The sequence below is a fragment of the Mauremys mutica genome, chromosome 2 (genome assembly GCF_020497125.1).
Source record: "Mauremys mutica isolate MM-2020 ecotype Southern chromosome 2, ASM2049712v1, whole genome shotgun sequence".
NCBI lineage: Eukaryota > Metazoa > Chordata > Testudines > Geoemydidae > Mauremys > Mauremys mutica.
The window spans coordinates 272,890,201-272,909,111 of record NC_059073.1 but is presented as its reverse complement, the minus strand read 5'-3'; the positions used below and the strand labels follow the sequence as shown (position 1 = coordinate 272,909,111).

The window sequence follows — 18,911 nt, the reverse complement described above, 5'->3', positions numbered from 1 at the left end:
ACAATATTAAAAACCTTTTGAAGGTCAAGCTATACACATCCACCGTTTCTCCCCTGTCCACAAGGCTTGTTACCATGTCAAAGAAAGCTGGTAGGTTGGTTTGACATGATTTGTTCTTGACAAATCTGTGCTGCTTTTACTTATCACCTTATCTTATCACAAGCCTTCAGGATAAAATTTGACTCTTCACTACTTTACAAATGTTTTTACTATTTGACTTCTTTTCTAAAAGATTTTTTCCTGTAACTTTGACCTAAAATTTGGTTTTGTTTTATGCAGTAAATTCTATAAAGTTCCATCCAACGGAGCAAGTAGCTCTTACAGGTATGTAGAATTTTTGTTTGTTTCATGCATTGTGCTTGTCATAAGAAAGTAAAAACAAACCACTCTTTTTACTGTAACACTGTGTTAGCTTTTGCTGAGTAGCAGATATTTTTGATGATATCCCCATCTTTCCCTCTCCAATTCCCTACTATTTATTAACTCATTCTAATTTAATAAGCTTTTGGTGCAGAGAGCATGTCTTTTCTGATTTGGGAAATATCTAGTAGTCCTTAGTGTGCAGATTGGAATAATAAATATCACATTGACATTTTACATTTTTATTTTCTGTTCTAATTTTCTTCAAATAAAGAAAAAACTAATGATACTTTTTAATATTAATGAACCAACTATAGACTTCAAAAGGCAATAATGGAAGGATATTCTCTGTATAGTGGCTATGTTATGAGTGTGACAACTTTCTCGTTGGCCATAACATCATCAGTACTGCGCTGTGTTCAAATCTGTAGGATGTGCTTAATTTTATGGTTCATATGATTCAGCGATAGATGTTACCTTTAGGATTCAGGCGACTGAGATTCAGTACCTGTTTTGCTACAAGCTGCCTGTGTGACCTCTGGGGACAAGTTACTTAATATCTCTGTGCCTTACTTCCCCATAGGTAAATGGGCATAATGGAACTTCCCTGCTAAACAAGGGTGATGAGGAAAAACATTTTCAAGATTTGGGAGGCATACAAGGGTTCTGGGGACCATATACATATCTATGAAAGTGAATATTTCTTTCCAGCCAATCGTGTGGTGGTTTTTCTCTAGCATTTATAGTTGACTCTGCTCAAGCTTAGAGTTACATAATAGCAAGGACCATACCACAATCAGAGGTCCATTTTGGTCAATTTCATGGGCATAGAATCTTAAAAATTGTAAATTTCAGTGTTGTAGCTGTAGCAGATCTGACCCCAAACAGGATTCTGTGAGGGGGATTCACAAGGTTTTTGTAGGGGGGTTGCAGTATTGCCACTCTTACGTCTGTGCTGCTGCTGGCGGTAGCGCTGCCTTCAGTGTTGAGCGGGCTGGAGAGTGGTGGCTGCTGGATGGGAGCCCAGCTCTGTAAGGATGACATGGTATGGTATTGTCACTCTTACTTCTGTGCTGCTGCTGGTGATGGCCCGCCTACAATAACCTTGCAATTCCTCTCTCCCCTCCCTCCCCTGGTAGCCCCTTTTTGGAGTGGAACCCCCTCCCAGGTCTCCCCCTGAAAATCTGTATAGTATAGGGTAAAAGTACACCAGATTTCACGGGAGAGACAAGATTTCATGGTCTGCGACATGTTTCTCATGGCCATGAGTTTAGTAGAGCCCTAGTAATAGCAGTAAGGTTGAAATTATAAACCTCATTTTCCTTCCTCCAAAAGCCAAAGCTGAGTTTTCTCTGTTTAATTTGAAGTTGCTCGAGCAAGCCACTTTTGAGAGATGGGATGGTGAAAAATGGCAAAGTTCTTAACCGCTAACTATTTCTACACCAGTGGTTCTCAAACTTTTCTACTAGTGACCCCTTTCACATAGCAAGCCTCTGAGTACGACCGCCCCCCCCTTACAAATTAAAAACACTTTTAAAATGGTGTTAAATATATTAAAATGCTGGAGACAAAGCGGGGTTTGGGGTGGAGGCTGACAGTTTGCGACCCCCCATCTAATAACCTTGTGACTGCTTGAGGGGTCCTGACCCCCAGTTTGAGAATCCCTGTTCTACACTGTCCTCTAGAGTGAAGTGAATTTATAATTGGAAAAAAATAAACCCAGAATGTTGAAGGTAGGAAATTATCAGATAAAGTTTTAATACCAATCTTGATTGTGCCCTTGATTTTACCAATCCTCCTCCTCCTCCTAGCATTTCCGTGTAGGGCCACAAATCCTCACTAAAACATGCCAAAGAAGACTCATTTAGATCTACTAACCACATGTGCTGGAGATTCCACTAGGAGCCAGAAGCCATCTCACTTCATACTTTCTCATAGGGGCAGTAACAGAGACCAGCCTGTACCTTTTTCCTTATTACATAGATGGGCAGCAGATCCCACAATATCCTGTGCACCTTCACGTGAACTTGAAATCCTCATGGAATGTACCTTGTATAGGCCATGGGTGTGTGAGAGTTATCCTTATTCAAAGAGAGGCTATTGTTTCTAATTCACATATGCTATCCAGATTTAGGTTTCCTTTATGCAGTAACCAGTAGGTCTGTAGCCTTACAGAATTTGATGCTACATTGAGCTACTCCAGGTAGAAATACATTTGTTGGTTTGGATTCTACTTAGAATCAGACTTAATTTTTGTGTCTGATGATAAAAATCCTTGGATGACAATGGGAAAGAAGAGGGGGAGAAAATTCCTTTTTATTTCCTAAAACATTAAGGACACATCATCAGTTGTTTTACTAATATAAAATCCATATTTAAATTTGCTAGTAACATCTTAGTGTTTTGGAACAGAAGACTAATAAAATGTTCAAGCATACACTATTTTCAACGGTATGTTTTCCCTAAAAGAAAGTGAATGTTTTCGAGGAGTAATTAAGTTGGATTACTTCTCCCCTTTTGCGTAATGAATCATGTTCTTAGCAAACTGTCAAGCCTGGGAAGCAACCATTTATGCTGACTCTTACCAAACTTAGTTAGAAAAAAGTGTTATTCATGCAGCATAGCCAAAATGTGAAAACGAAACATTTTCTTTATTGTGTTTATGGAAATATACTTATTCAGTTTATTTCTGTGCAGCATCTGGAGACCAGACGGCTCACATTTGGAGATATATGGTACAGTTGCCCATGCCTCAGCCAACAGCAGACTGCAATGTAAGCAATAAACTTACACAAACTAAAAATTGATCCGAGGGCAACTTCATCCAGTTTAGGTGGTGTGATTACATGTAGAAGTGTAATAGACACTTTTATTTAAAGGGATATTTTCAACTCAAATTTGGCCCAAATGTTACATTTTTGTAAAAAGACAGTTATAAAACTCTGTGGTCAATAGATTAATTTCTGTGGCCTTCCTTTAGTGTTTCCAAGCCGTATATTGCAGCACTGAATCTGAAAGTGCAACTGACTTCATTGATTTTGTTTCCAAATTAAGAAAATTGCATAATTAAACAGAATACTGACAAGTAAAATTTTACATTGTAATCCAAAATATAGTTGTTAATAAAGTTGTATAAAATAAGATTAAAGTTGAGTGCACCTCTAACCACTTTGAAAAAAAAATTGTTGAGGCACATTAGTAGATTGTTCATGGGTCACATATGAATCAGTCTTAACTAGCATGAATAATGAACTGGTATTTAGCTTTATTTTGTATCCATTCTTCAATATTTAGACTGAATTCAGCAGAAGTTCACTAATTTGTACTAATAACAGCGAGGCCTATTATGGATTACCAAACTTTCTGAATTAGTCCCTGATCCTGCAAATGCTTAAATACATACATCCATGGGACTATTCACAAATGTAAAATTACTCACATTTAGTGACACTTATAGTATCTGGGCTTACGTAAGTCCCAAATTCAGCAAAGCACTTATGGGCTTTAAAGAGTCTTAAACATGTGTTTTAAAGTTAAACGTGCTTAAATTCTTTTCTGAATTGGGGGCATTAGAGAGCAAATATAATAAGGATAATGCCTCTATGTATTTCATTAAAACTGATCTATACTTACTAAAATAGTCTACTTTTTTATTTTAAAACATTATACAGATGTACTATAGTACATTTTCTAAATGTAGTGTAATATTAGTAATTATGGTCTCACTTCAGTCTTTTGCTATTAAATCTTTGCTAAGAACTAGGGGGAGTCTGTCAGTTATTTATATAGTTATATAACAGACATCTGCTAACTTAATTTTGCTCATCCACAAAGCTGCTGTATTCTACTGTACAGATTCTGGTGCAGTACAGATTGTCTGCCAGATAGACAATCTAATCTAATCTAATGAGACTGAGCTCCATCAATGTATTTGAATGTGCTATACATTTGGGTATGTCTACATAGCCGAGGAAAACCCATGCCAGCTGACTCAGGCTGCGGGGCTGTTTAACTGCTGTGCAGACTTGCAGGCTTGGGCTGGAGCCTGGGCTCTGGGACTCTACAAGGTGGAAGGATCCCAGAGCTCAGGCTCCAGCCAAGCCCAGAAGTCTACACAGCAATGAAACAGCCCTGCAGCCTGAGCCCCGTGAGCCTGGGTCAGCCATAGGTTTTTCTTTGCTGTGTGGACATTTCCTTTTAGGCTGAAAGGTACCAGCTACCACACAAGAAACCCTAGTTTTTTGTTGCATGTATAACTTAAGGTATCATCTTCCATTGCATGAGGTATCTTCACCCACCTTTCTGGTCTATGGTACTAGTGTTTCTGGATTTCAGGCCCACTCTGATATTTGCAACCTATGTGTAGGGTAGGTTAGATGGTGTACAGGTTAATATCCAGTCTGTCCTTGGAGGCTAGGGTATGTAGGAATTGTCAGTGTGATAATGCCACAGTAGGGTTTCTTATGTGTGAGACTAGTCTGTGTTAACTCTGATTCTCATGCACTTGTGCTGCAGTGTTTTGGTTACAAACACTGTAAAGGAATGTTTCATTCCAACAGTTTCTTTGACATGTTTAAAATTTCAGTGTAAATGCTTCCAAATATATTTAAAACCTTTTTAATAACTGAAATTTGGGGCCTAAATTGCTTGTGTTTTATTGATTTTTTTGTTAACCACATAACCTTTTATCAATCCCTCTAACTTGTTATCAAACCAAATACTCTTACTTAAAAAATAAAGCTGTTAAAAGTATGTTTAAACTGGATATTTTGCTAGTGGATTTCTGTGCAAAGAATCATATACCCTAGTTCCAGAAATTGGGGGCAAAACATAATAGTGAGCTAATATGTGACTTAGTCAAGTAATGAGTGGATATGCAGTTAACACTGTCAATATTTCTATTGTAACCTTCAATTTTTAGCTGTCTGAATGCTGACCATTTCAGAGAATTTCTCACTGATTTGTCATGGCAAATATAATTCCCTTTCAAGTTTGCAAGGGTCTATTTTAGATTTTCAGAGAGAGAGCCTCTTTCCCCAGTAAGTTTAGCTGTGGCAAAGGTTAGGTGGAAATTTTTACCAAACTCAAGGTGAACATTTTTATTATATATGGTGGTTTACTTTTTTTTGGCACTTTCCATTTTCAACGAGCTATACAAATGCTCTTCCTAGCACCCAAATCTGTTAGGAAAGTAGTGTTGTCATTTTGTAGATGAAAAAACTAAGAGCATGTCAATACCGTGAAGGCTATACCGGAACAGCTACAGTGCCATAGCTATGCTCGTATAACCCTGTAGTGTAGAAGCCACCTACACAAGAAGGGTTTTTTTCCATTGGTGTTGGAACATCACATTCCTAGGCAATGGCAGCATTCTTCCATTTACCTGTTTGCGTCTGTACTGGGAGTTAGGTTGGCATAGGTATGTCGCTCAGGGATGTGTATTTTTCACATCCCTGGCCTATGTAGCTATGTTGACCTAAATTTTAAGTGTAGACCAGGCCTCTGGCACTGAGGTTGATTTGCTAAAAAGGGAATTATTATGAGAATGAAGAATAGAATTTTGGAGTTTCTAGGTCCCAGTCTCTTGCTGCATACACTGGGCTACACTTGTGTCAAAGGAAATGTCCGTTTAGACTTACACGCCCTGGCAAGACCTTCTGATATAGTAATTAATGTAAACTTGTAAACTACAAGTAAAACTAGATGCTTTGATAGCCTCTTACAGGTCTTCCTCTGTGTAAGGTGCTTGCTGGGTAAGAATAGTTGTGGTACAGTACTAATTTATACTTTCACTACAATGAGAAAATCTCTGTTCACAAGAGATTGGCCACTAAACAGTGTATTTAAAGATTACAGTATTGCAGGATTTTTCTTGGTATGACCAAGATAGCAGGGAAGAATTGCGGGGATGGGGGTGGATGACTAAGGGTAAGTAAAGGTCTGTCAAAGAGTTAAAGGGGTAATAGATTCATAGATTCCAAGGCTAGAAGGTCTGATGTCCTGTATAACACAGGCTATAAAGCTCCCCCAAAAGAGTTCATAGAGGAGATCTCCAAAACATCCAGTCTTGATTTAAAAATTGTCAGTGAAGGAGAATCCACCAGCACTTTCGTAAATTATTTCAATGGTTCATTACTCTCACTTAAAAATTATAGGTGTTATTTACATCTAACTGGTATGTGTGCATCATCCATGCATTGATAGGTAATAAAAAGGTAATAATTGGAGATATACCAATCTCCTAGAACTGGAAGGGACCTTGAAAGGTCATTGAGTCCAGCCCCCTGCCTTCACTAGCAGGACCAATTTTTGCCTCAGATCCCTAAGTGGCCCCCTCAAAGATTGAACTCAAAACCCTGGGTTTAGCAGGCCACTGAGCTATCCCTCCCCCCCATTGATCCCATATCTTGTGGCTCGCTCTCTCTCCTTCTGCAAAACCTCGATTTCATACCTTGTTCCATACTGTGTGTGTGCGCACATTAATTTCATTTCTTGGTGTGTATGTCATGGATTGACACTAAAATTGGATGCTTTCGCTTACTCCCACCTGTCTTCCCTGAATCCCCAGCCTTTTCTGCATGGGGGAACCGAACCCCAATATAATTGCGGATGAGAACAGGGGAAGTTCCAAAATTCATAGAATGACATTTGACTCGCCCAGCATGTGGAGGAGGAATGGGGTGTGAGGGGAAAAGTGTCTGGATCTGGTCTTTGATCTCCGCTCATTGTAAGGCTCAAGATTCTGAATCTCTCTGACCTCCCAGATCTTGGGGGTGTTGGTAACTTGGCAGGAAGATGCTGGGGTGTCTCTATTGTGGGGCTGCCTGGGAATGTGCTTTGGCCCTGGTCCTGTTCCGTTATGTGGTGGGTTTGTCAGCAAAAGTGAAAGTAAAATGAGAGCGGCTTGGAGTTGGTCCCCAGGAAGCTGCTTGGTGTGCTTTGGAGTCTGGGGGATGCAGAGACTCGATGGGGAGCGAGGGGACCCCAAAAGCTCAGCCCTCTGGGGAGAAACTGCAGTTGAGGAGAAGGCACCACCACCATGTGCAGTCCAAGTCAGGAGCCCAGCCAGCCCTGGTGGAAGTGCTTGGCCCTTGCCTTCGTCCTGCAACCACAGACCCCCAGGAAAGTAGGCTCAGCAGTGCCTGGTGCTGGTGGATACAGGAGGGATCTGATTTGTAGCTGGGACAAGGCACAGGAGTCGCTGTGGGATGGGAAGTGGAGCAGTTGCTTGTGTCAGGGAGGCACCGGGATCCTAAACACCAGCTGCAGACAGGCCACGTGGAGTAAGAAATGGGGAGGAGCAAGGTCTATGGTGACTGTGACCTGATGCCTCCTCCTAGACCCCTTTTTGCCTCCACATCCTCCCCCTCCTGATTTTGCCCCTTACACCTCTCTGTGACTCTACACATACTTGCCTTCAACCCCTCTGCTTTCCCCTACATCCCCTCAGTAATATTGTAAATGCTATTTACCCTAATTATTTAGTGCTTAATCATAATATACAGCTCAGTGTCATCTGAGAGAGACCTATGTTCTAGTGAAATATAGTAGGCTACCCCTTGGTAATGCACACTACAAAGGCTTGCTGGAACAGCTATACTGGTATAGTTATACCAGCAGAGCCCCTTAGTGGAGATGCAGCTTAAGGCAGCAAAAGGAATACTCTAGGGTTAAACCGTCTCCCCCATGTATAGCTGTCTGTGTATCATTGTTGGTTTTATTGCTGGTATTGCTATGTCAGGGGAGTGGGGTTTTTTTGAAGTACAGCTTCCCATTAATAAATAGAAAAAATGTTCATATTTATACTCTTGTGATTAACAGCAAATGTCTGGGGAAGATGAAGTTGAGTTTTCAGATAAAGATGAACCTGATGGAGACGGAGATGGTTCCAGTGACTGTCCCACTGTCCGAGCTCCCTTAACCTCCCTGAAAAGCCATCAAGGAGTAGTCATAGCAGCTGACTGGCTGGTTGGAGGGAAGCAAGCTGTAACAGCTTCCTGGGATAGGACAGCAAATCTGTATGATGTGGAGACATCTGAACTTGTCCATTCACTAACAGGTATTTCTTTGCTTATATGAAAGCTTTTTAAGATTGCTGGTTTGTTTCTTGGTAATGATCACTCCTTCCAGACATCACAATCTTCTGGGTGAGTAATGTGTCTTTTGGGGGCAGGAAGGGACTTAAACATAAAGCTTAAGCTACAGGGAGGAGCATAAATATTACATCACTATTTATGTATGATATTAATTAATTGAATGCCATGAACATGTAATTATTTCCTTTGAGCATGTGGTAAAACGTATACAGTTGAACAATTTTTTTTTAAACTTAATGCTGCAGTTTTTCTTAGTACTTCTTAACAGTTTCGTTTTTCATACCTGTGCTACTTCAGATAGCAGTAATATATGGCTACTTAATGGTCAGAGGAAATGACTATTCATTAAATTGTAACTTTCAAATACAGCTCTAAATGTCTGCCACAGCAGTAACATTACTAATTACTGTTACCAGACCAATTACTATTTTTTACCGTTTTTGCAAAAATTGTGTCCGATCAGCATTTCATTCCAAATGTTTGTGGAAATGAAAAGTCTTGCGTTTTCGTTACCTTATATGTTCTCATCTGTGGTTGTAGGGCATGACCAAGAGCTAACCCATTGTTGTACACATCCCACTCAACGTCTTGTGGTGACATCATCACGTGATACAACCTTCCGTCTGTGGGATTTCAGAGATCCTTCTATCCATTCTGTGAATGTCTTTCAGGGCCACACAGAGTAAGTGACAGTTGCTTCACAGGTTTTTTACATATTTAGAAGGGATTAAATGTATTGAGTTGATAAAATGTACCAAAAGAATCCTGTACTTTTTATGATATTAAGACCATCTCTGTGTTAGTTTAGGAAACTTTGCCTTTCACAGAAACCCTTTAATACTCTCCTGCAAATGTAATACTGTGGCATTTAAATACTAAAAAAGCAATAATTGCACTTGCTGTGTTGTTGCTTACACAATAGGTCTCTTTTTAATTAGCCATCTTTAATAAGTAGTTCATACTCTTTTTACATTTAAATTTATTGTAAATTCTTGTTTAAGCAGCGCTGTGTGAAGTTTAGGAACGCTGCTGTAAAATATTGATTAAGAGAAATTTCCTGGCCCTTATATGTTATCTTAATGGTGAAATAAAGGTGACTTGTACAGAACCAAGAAAACAAATTAAAGGCAACATTTTAAGTTTCTATTCTCCTTTTTCATTTTGTAGTCATTTGTAAGTATAAATTGTGAAGTTAAAAATTAGAAGCATGCAAATATTTCAGACACTGTTTCACCTATCCAAAATGACTGATCTGTTTAACACCTTTGTGGTGATATTTTTGGGATTTGATGCTGATCTGCTGGCTTCTACTGAAGATAAGCAGAAGTAGCTGTATAAGTCTCTAAATATGATGGCAAAGCATACCCTTTTTTGGAGTAAAACAATAATGAGGGAGGTGAGGAAAGCAGAAGGTAAACATTCTAAATATCTTACCCAAGTTAGAAAGTGGTATAGATTTAAAAGCCCTTGCTGCTTGTGAAGTTTGAAAGCAAAGCTTGACTACCAGAAGGTGTGTGGTGGGGGTGCGTTTCCCAAAAGGTGAGCACTGACTTAAATAGGAGTTTCCTTTTATTCTCAATTAGATATTTCCATGTTGCTTAATAATAATTTGAAATTTGCTATATCAATAGTTTTTGTAAGTGCCCACCTCCTGCTGTTCCAAACTCAGATACACTGTCTCAAACTATGTTGGGTGCCAGTGTATCACAATTAGCCATTTACTGATCTGTTTTTCCCTTACATTAGAGTAGACTGAACCATGGCTTGAGGGCTGGAACTGGTCTGTGGCCTTGCTAATTGTGGCCTATACATAAGAGAAATTAGGTTTTGTGCTGCTCATACTCCTTCCCGCTGTGCTTTAATACTCTCAGTTACATGTACAGAGCACAGAGGGGAAAAAATGTGATTTGAAAATTAACGCTTTACCGGTGTATTAGATCCCTCACTATATGCTCAATGATGTCATATGGCATGGATCTTTAGAGGCTGGAAAAGCTGAAAAGGATAGAAGACTTCAGATGAAAAATTACCATCTGAACTATTGCAGATTGTGGTGGGGACTGTGTTTTAACACTAGATACAAATTTTGTCCATTCTTTGGTCACTCTTCCTTCAGCTTCAACCACCACTCCTTTCTCCATTTGTCTTCTCTTCTTTGTGTGTCATTCTTTTGCATGTTTGTCACCTTTAGAGTCCTGCATCAGAGTTTGGTCAGCATTATCTTACTGATTTGATATAGCACTTTCTCTCCTGCCAATAATTAATTAAAAAAACTCTTACTTTACTGTATATCAATTATATTTTTATCTACTTTATTTTTGGTATCTTTATGTCAGAAGAATGCTTTTATAGCCTTAGAACCTAGAGATGCTTACAATTCATACTTTGTGGACGAGATGATGCTTTGCTCTAAGCAGGATATTATACCTGAGAGATATCCTAAGCTTGCTTGTAAGAGGAAAGTTCTGTAGTTCATAGATGACATACTTCTGGTCCGTGTGTCTGTTTTTATGTGTTGCACATAAGTCCCACAATGTGCTAGCACAGCTGGGTATGCTCTGCTCCCATTATGTAGTGTGAGAGCAGCTCTTTTGCCTACTGGAATGAGGTATAAGAGAAGGAATTGATGCAGGGGCAAGTAACCCCATTGTAGCACTGAGAATTTTTTTAGGCTCACATATTAAAAGGAATAGTGCATTTGTCATGCTGACAGGGCTAGCTGCACCTCTGTCCCCTTGTGATCTCTCAGTGTAGACCACAGGTGTTGGGCCTCTTGTGTCTTTACCTATCCAGGTTTGGGATTTTGCAGTTCTCCGACTTGTAGCCCATGTCATGGCTTGGAGTACTTGTGTATCCGCTGTGTTATCACCCAGAGGTTGGAGTTAGGCACCTGTGATTCTTCCCTTTGGGAGTCTTGACCAGTGGTATATAGTGACCATAAGCTTTCTTACATCAGAAGTACTGTTTGTTTAGCAGTAGGAACAAATCTTTTAGAGAGAAAGACATACAAGCAGACTGAAAATCCTATCTTACCTAAATTCTTAGTACTCCTTGATGGTAACCTAGGTAGGCCTAACTACTTCTTCGTCTCCAACAGTTTCCTTTGTGTAGCTGGTTCCACTGAACAACTACAGGCTCTCTTGAGAGAGTATCACTTTAAATTCTGGGAGTGGGTAGTTTTTTGTTTGACCTGGTCCTTGCTGGTTCCTAGTCGGTACCAATTTTGTAAACTGGTTGAAGACAGAAGTAGAATCATCAAAGCTTGCAGTTCTAGCATTGTTCCTTAACAATTTTTTAAGTGTCAGTTGATGGGTGGGTGACTGGAGCAATCTACTTTTTCCTTGCATGTATTCCAGATTTTTTTCCCCTAAGATACTATTCACACAACATGTTCAAGAACTGTCGTGCTATTTATAGGCTGATCAATTTGGGAATATGTAACCTATTTTTATCTAAAAGAGCCAAGGGAACATACAAGTACTTTTAAAAAATTGACTGTGTATGTATATAAAAGTAGTGTGGGTGATGTAGATTGTGAGGAATAGATAGTATTCATGTAAATGATTTAACTTGCCACTTCTGTGTTTTTTCTCCCTGAAGTCGTACATTGTTATTCCCACTTGTTCTGGTTGAGATTCAGCACCACTGTTGTATCCTGTTGGTAATGGATCAGAAATACATTTTCCTTCCCTCATCAGAAGAAATGTTTTTTCAGTCATTTTTATCTTTAAAGTGGGAGTAAAACTTTACACTTCATGTTCAGGTGGGGCCTAGCATCTGCTTGGTCATCTTAATCAGCAGGAGTTAGTAAGTAATCTGAGACTAAATGTGAATTTCTGTAAGATTATAACGTAGAGGTATTCTGAATACCCTTCTTACCTATGCCATGTAGAGCGTTCATCACAGAGCCCTACAGTTAAATATTTGCAATATTTTGTTCAAACTGCTTTCAGGTCATCTTCCAACAGATGGCACCATAACCCTTTATTAAATGCTGAAAACGTTCCATGACAACACTTGGGCACTCAGCCTCCAGAAGAATCCCAAATTTAGGAAAAGAGAAAACAAACCAGAATGAGATTCTCCTCAGACATCCATTGCTTTAGCCGCATAGGGCTGACACTAGTTTCTCTGTTTTAGATAGGTTTATGTATCAAGCAGCTGCTTGTTTAAAAGGAAAGATGCATGAGGGAGGGAATCTAAACTAGATGTTAACCATAAACAGCTTTTTTTTCAGCACAATATTAAAACTCAAAATGTAACATGGCTTAAAAGTATAGTCTTTCTGTCCACACTGAAGGAAAACAGTCTTCAAAATCATTTGTGTTCAAAGTGTAATGTCACATGATTTTTGTTCGAGCATCTTTAAAAATCATGAATTGCAGCTAACATGTTTCCTGAGAGCTATCCGAAGTCTTTCAAGTTGAACATTGAATTATTATAATGCTGCACATATGCTAAACTAATTCTAAAGCACGTTACATTTTTATAAAAGCACTCTACATTAAATATACTTCTTGAATTTTTGCTGTCTCTCTTAAAAAAGTAACATAATGAAAAATTAGACAACCATTCATGTTTGATGCGTGTATACCAGACGTAATTAAGAGAAATCAGTAGGTGCAATTCACAAAAGTAACTAAATCAGACTTCCAGGCTTGATATCCTAGGCACATGACAAAATGCTAGTCTTACTTCCAAAGAATGCATCTGTTTTTTGGTGCGGAGTTCCAGTGGTTAATTACCTTCACAGTTTAAAAATTTGCAGTTTATTTCCGGTCTGAATTTGTCTAGCTTCAGCTTCCAGCCATTGTATTTTGTCTGCTAGTTTGAATAGCCCTCTACTAACAAATTTCTGTTCTCTGTGTAGTTAGTTACAGACTGATCAAGTCATCTCTTAACCTTCTCTTTATTAAACTAAACAGATTGAGCTTCTTGAGTCTTTCACTATAAGGCATTTTTTCCGGTCCTTAAATCTGTCTCATGGCTCTTCTCTAAAGCCTTGCCTCCTTCTTGAACTGTGGATGACAGTACTAGAGTATTTCAACAGTGGTCGCATCAGTGCCAAGTACGGAGGTAAAATAACCTCTCTACTACTACTCCTCTTTCTTCCCCTGTTTATGCTCCTAGGATCTTATTAGCCCTTTTGGCCACAGCATCACACTGGGAGCTTGTATTCAGCTGATTATTCACTATGATCCCCCAAGTCCTTTCCAGAGTCCCAACTTCCCAGGATAGGAGTCCCATCCTGTAAGTATGGCGTACATGCTTTACATTTGACTGCTTTGAAATGCATATTGTTTGCTTGCAGCCAGCTTACCGGGCGATCCAGATTGCTCTGTATCAGTGCTCTGTCCTCTTCTTTACTTCCCATGCCCCCAGTATTTTGATCATCTGTGTACTTTATTAGTGTTGTTGTTTTCTTCCAGGTCAGTGGTAAAAATATTAAATAGCATAGGGCCAAGAACCAATCCTTGAGGACCTTGTTAGGAAATCATCAAGTGGTTTGTTTCTATTTGTGGTTAACCAGTTTTTAATCCATTTAATATGTGCCATGTTGATTTTGTATGTTCTAGTTCTTCAAGTGTTTGCTCATGTCCATTCCATATTAGGAGTGTGTGCTCGCCACATGCACGGGTGCTAGAAGTTTTTCCCTAAGCAGTATCTTGGGGACCGGCCCTGGTGCCCTTTGGAGTGGCACCTACGTAGTGTGGTATAAGGGGTGCTGCCGGCTTCCCCCATCCTCAGTTCCTTCTTGCAGCGAGTGAAGGTGCTGGTACATCTGTTACTTCGGCTAGCGTTGTTTCTTTCTCTGTTCTTGCGAACTTTGAAACCCTGTAAAATAGTTATATATAGTTAGTAGTTTCTTAGTTACCCTTAGTAGTAGTTCTTGAATTCTTCATTAATCCCGGACAGGACCAAGCCGGGGGTCAGGACATGCCCCGGTCCCCAGGCTTTAAGCCCTGCGCTTTCTGCAAACGGCCTATGCCCGTCAGCGATCCACATACCAGATGCCTAAGGTGCTTAGGCAAAGGGCACATAAGTGACAAGTACTGTATCTGCAAGTCCTTCAAACTTAGGATGAAGATGGAGTGCGACATCCGTCCAAGAGCACTCCTAATGGAGTCTGCACTCATTCCGGCACTGGAACAGAGGTCCAACTCCACACCGAGCGTGGCCTCTGTGCCAGTGCTCCCCTGGTGCCGTCCACGAGTTGGCACCGGTCTCCCTCAACGGCTCCGCTTAAGAAGCCGAAAAAGACTGAGGAGACGATCTCCTGTCTCCCGCAAGGGAATGGAAAGGGCAGGGGGAGAGCCAAGACCTGTGTTGGGCAGCTCAACATCCCCCTCGGGAAGTCGGGCCCCAGCTCAAGTCGAGCGGTGCAGCCTGTCCCATGCTTTGCCTGCAACTCCAGATAACGATGCCTGAGGCCCTTCAAACAACTCAGGAGATCCTGACCACTCTCTACTTAGAATGTACCAAGCCTTTCCGTAAATTGACTCAACTCTTCATTACTACAGTGGATAGAATTAAGGGTCACCCGGTCTCCCCGCAGAGGATTTCCAATTGGATTACCTCGTGCATAAGGACCTGTTACGACCTGGTGGGGGTTCTGCCACTGTTGATTGTCAGAGCCCACTCAACGAGAGCGCAGGTGTCTTCGATGGCTTTCCTGGCGCACATCCCGATCCAGAACATCTGTAGAGCCACAACATGGTCCTCTGTTCACACATTTACGGCTCATTGTGCCATCACTGAGGAGGCCAGGGACGACACTGGGTTCGGCAGAGCTGTGTTACAATCTACGTGTCCGTAAACTCCTACCCACCTCCAGGGGTACTGCTTGGGAGTCACCTAATATGGAATGGACATGATTAAGCACTTGAAGAAAAGTCAGTTAACTTTTCACGTAACTGGTGTTCTTCAAGATGTGTTGCTCATGTCCATTCCATGACTGCCTTCCTTCCCCAGTGTCGGAGTTACTGGCAAGAAGGAACTGTGGGTGGGGGGACCTGGCAGCACCCCTTGTAACCTGCCATGCGGGCGCCACTCCAGAGGGCACCAGAGCTGGTCCCTTATGGATACTGCTGAGGAAAAAACTTCTGGCACCACTGCATGTGGTGAGCACATACCCCTAATATGGAATGGACATGAGCAACATGTCTCGAACACCAGTTACGGAAAAGGTAACTTTCTTTTTCTTAATTAAAATACAGTTTGGTATCAAGTCAAAAGCCTTGAATGAGAGCTGCTGAGTACTCTAAAATCCACATTGTGGAGGTATGATGGAGGCAGTATTGGAGTTGGAGCACTGCCTGAGCATTTGGAAGGGGAAATGGGGAGAAGGAGAATGTTGGAGATGCTGAAACTGTGCAGGGAAGAGTGGGGTGGAAGGAAGGGAATAGACCTGTTCAGTGGGGGATGTTGGGAGCTTCAGCACTACCCTTCATAACTCCCCACTGCACCCCTGCCATGAAAGCTCTGTCCTCTTTCAAAATATGTCCCACTGACTCTGTGCTTGTCCCTGCACTGTACCTGCCTCCTCATTCTAGCACTTCAGCCTGCAAGTTTCATGCCAGCACCAGCCTCTGCATGATGAGGAAGGTTGAGAAGGGGGGACTAGGTTGTTTGGGACAAGTGGAGAAACAGGAAACAATGCAAGAACAGTGAAGGGAATAACATACAGCCAGTGGCATTTAGTTACCTGGATAATCATCGCTAAGGAGCCAGAAGTGGTGGAGAGGGAGAGCTGGGCTGTGATCCATGGGGCTGTTAAGATTAAAAACATTGTTTTTAAACAAAGGGAATTAAATGCCAAAGAACTTTAACATAGAGTTAAGGTTGCTCAGTAGTGTGTCAAGCCCTCACAGGTCACATTCAGATATGCTCGCACCTCTGAAAACCAGGAAATAGAGTTAAGGCACATGCTACTCTACAACACAACCTTACTCTGCCCTCTTCGAGTGATGCCCCAACATTCCAATAACACACACACCCTTACAGATGCTATGGACTGCTCTGGGAACAGGGTACATGAGCACTTGGACAAAGTCTAACACCTTAGCTCTAAGACAAAACTTGGGGTTATGTTAGGCATAGTCAACATGAGCTGTCAGACTCACACTGAGCCTGCCTACTCCACACAAACCATGCCTTTACCCTTGACCTGAGGATTCCTGCAAAGACACTGCCTGTGCGTACATCTCACTATGTACCAGAGACCAGACTGCTGACAATCCCCATAACAAAATTGCCTCCGTGTGCAGCTGCTGATGCAAACTGCAGAACTCCTGACAGTAATGAGGCATACCTGATCCCTCAAAGTACATGTGAACTCCTCATATCTGTGACAGTTCTTCCAGCCTGCTCCTACCAATTCTTCCATTATTCAGTATAGCTACCTCAAAGACAGTGCATGCAGACAAATGCTATCTGTCCTCTTTGGTTGTTTTACAGTCAGAGGTCAGACCTTTGAAATCATGTAATTCCCATTACCAGCTTACCTGTTTTCACACTCCAGCTGCAATATTATGTAGCTGTCTGTACTCAGTTCCTATCTCCAATTCCCAAAGTATCATTACAGGATTTAGCTCTTCAGGAGAGATTTAGCTAATAAAGTCAGACTGGAACTGAGGAACATTTGTGAGGAAGAGAACTGTGAAAGTTTGGAACTATCAGAAAATTGTGATCCCTCCTCCTGTTTGACAGTATATTAATTCTCTGTGGTCGTTCTAAGCAAAAAATACCAAGCTTTCTTGGGAGAGAGAAATTGTGAAACTCGAAGTCTCTCTTTCTGTAAAAGAGAGCCTGTACATTTCATTTCCTAAAGAGAAATGGACTTAAAAAACCCTTATTAATGAGGGGACTGGAGACAAATATCAAATGAGGGCAGCTTCTGATGTCTATATTACAAAAATGAGAGTGGCTGTCTTGGAGTGATGCTTTTAAGAGTACATTGACTACAGGTTTTGGGGCTGTCTCAAAAATTTCAGCAGAAACTAGAAAACCTCCTCTTTCTGGTAGGGTTTGAAAAAGTGGAACACATGTTAATAAAGCCTTCTGGGTTTGAAAGAGTGGAACACATGTTAATAAAGCCACCCTTTGTCAACTGGGTGCAATCATCTAGCCCTTGTCTTATTTAGAGTTAAAATTCTCTAAATAATGTTCTGGGTGCCCAGAACATCTTGCAAATAACCCTTGTTTGTTCAAGCCCTATGCTCCCAAGCAGTACCAATCTTTTGTTTATCTTTTGTTAGGTTATAGAACAGGTAAGCAATCAGTTTCTACCTTCTACCATCATTGGCCCTAGTCTTTAGAGACCTGTGGGTGCTAAATATTTTTGAGGGATACTGAATCAGCATCTGGGAAAGCCCACCAATTTTCTCCCACCAAGCTCATGTGAGTACAGTTCTATTTGGACTATCAAATGATGGAAAAATCCATATCCTTCTTGCAAAAAATGTCTAATCCATGCTACCTACAAAGTGTTGTGTATTTTTCCAGCTACTTTCTGATACCAAAAGTCCAGTTTCACCCATCCTGGATATTGGAGACTTCAGCCAGTATTTGATCAATGAAAATTTCCAAATGAACGTGTCTAAGATGTAATTCCTAACCTTGCTGGAAATATCTGCTGGTTATGTGCTTTTGAATGAAGTTCACCTCTGTGCAGAGGACCCGGACAAGCCTACACACAAACGAAACATTGCAAAGTCGGATTTACGTTGACACCAATACAACTAAAGGGTAACAATAATTGGAGATATACCAATCTCCTAGAACTGGAAGGAACCTTGAAAGGTCATCAAATCCAGCCCCCTGCCTTCACTAGCAGGACCAATTTTTTGCCCCAGATCCCTAAGTGGCCTCCTCAAGGATTGAACTCACAACCCTGGGTTTAGCAGGCCAATGCTCAAACCACTGAGCTATCCCTCCCCCACTGATTAAAGTGTGTCTACTTCTCAAGGTTATTCCCACTCCTCCACTCTGCTAGTGATCCTAGCACTGAGGCTTTGTTCTCCATTTCTCCTTCATCTATGACTGTGTAGTTACTTACTGTCCCTGTGCAAGGAATGCCCTCCGGGACTGGTTTTCCAGACTGCTTTCTCATATAATCTCATTAAGACCTTCTCTGTTAATGCAATATCCATAAGAAATTGGTCAAGTGTTTGTATATGTAACTTTTCTTTTCTTAAAAAGTTTAGTTTCATGTTCTGTTCAAACCCCTAATTAATACCTGTATGATCCTATTATTGTAACCTTTCGTCTTTCCTCCTTCGTTTTGTTTGTTTTTGTTACCCTGCTTCGCAACTCATCTGTAAATGGATTAACTGTCCTGGACAGGGACCATGTATTTTTGTCTGTACTGTAAAGCACTTGGCACACTTTTGAGCACTGAAAGTAAGTTCTTAGCCTTGAATCTTTTAGAGTCAGATTTTTCCATGTACATTTTCA

General features: G+C 40.8%; 1 protein-coding gene across 3 annotated transcripts in view; it reads left to right on the top strand.

Moving 5' to 3' along the window:
• The window catches only part of WDR37 (WD repeat domain 37), a 61,884-nt gene that overhangs the window by 29,288 nt on the left and 13,685 nt on the right, over positions 1 to 18,911 (top strand). For all 3 annotated transcript variants that reach the window (XM_045005411.1, XM_045005410.1, XM_045005412.1), the window contains 4 exons: positions 280 to 324; positions 3,058 to 3,134; positions 8,182 to 8,419; positions 8,997 to 9,138. In XM_045005411.1, coding sequence (XP_044861346.1) covers positions 280 to 324; positions 3,058 to 3,134; positions 8,182 to 8,419; positions 8,997 to 9,138 — 502 coding nt within the window. The remainder of the gene's footprint in view (positions 1 to 279; positions 325 to 3,057; positions 3,135 to 8,181; positions 8,420 to 8,996; positions 9,139 to 18,911) is intronic.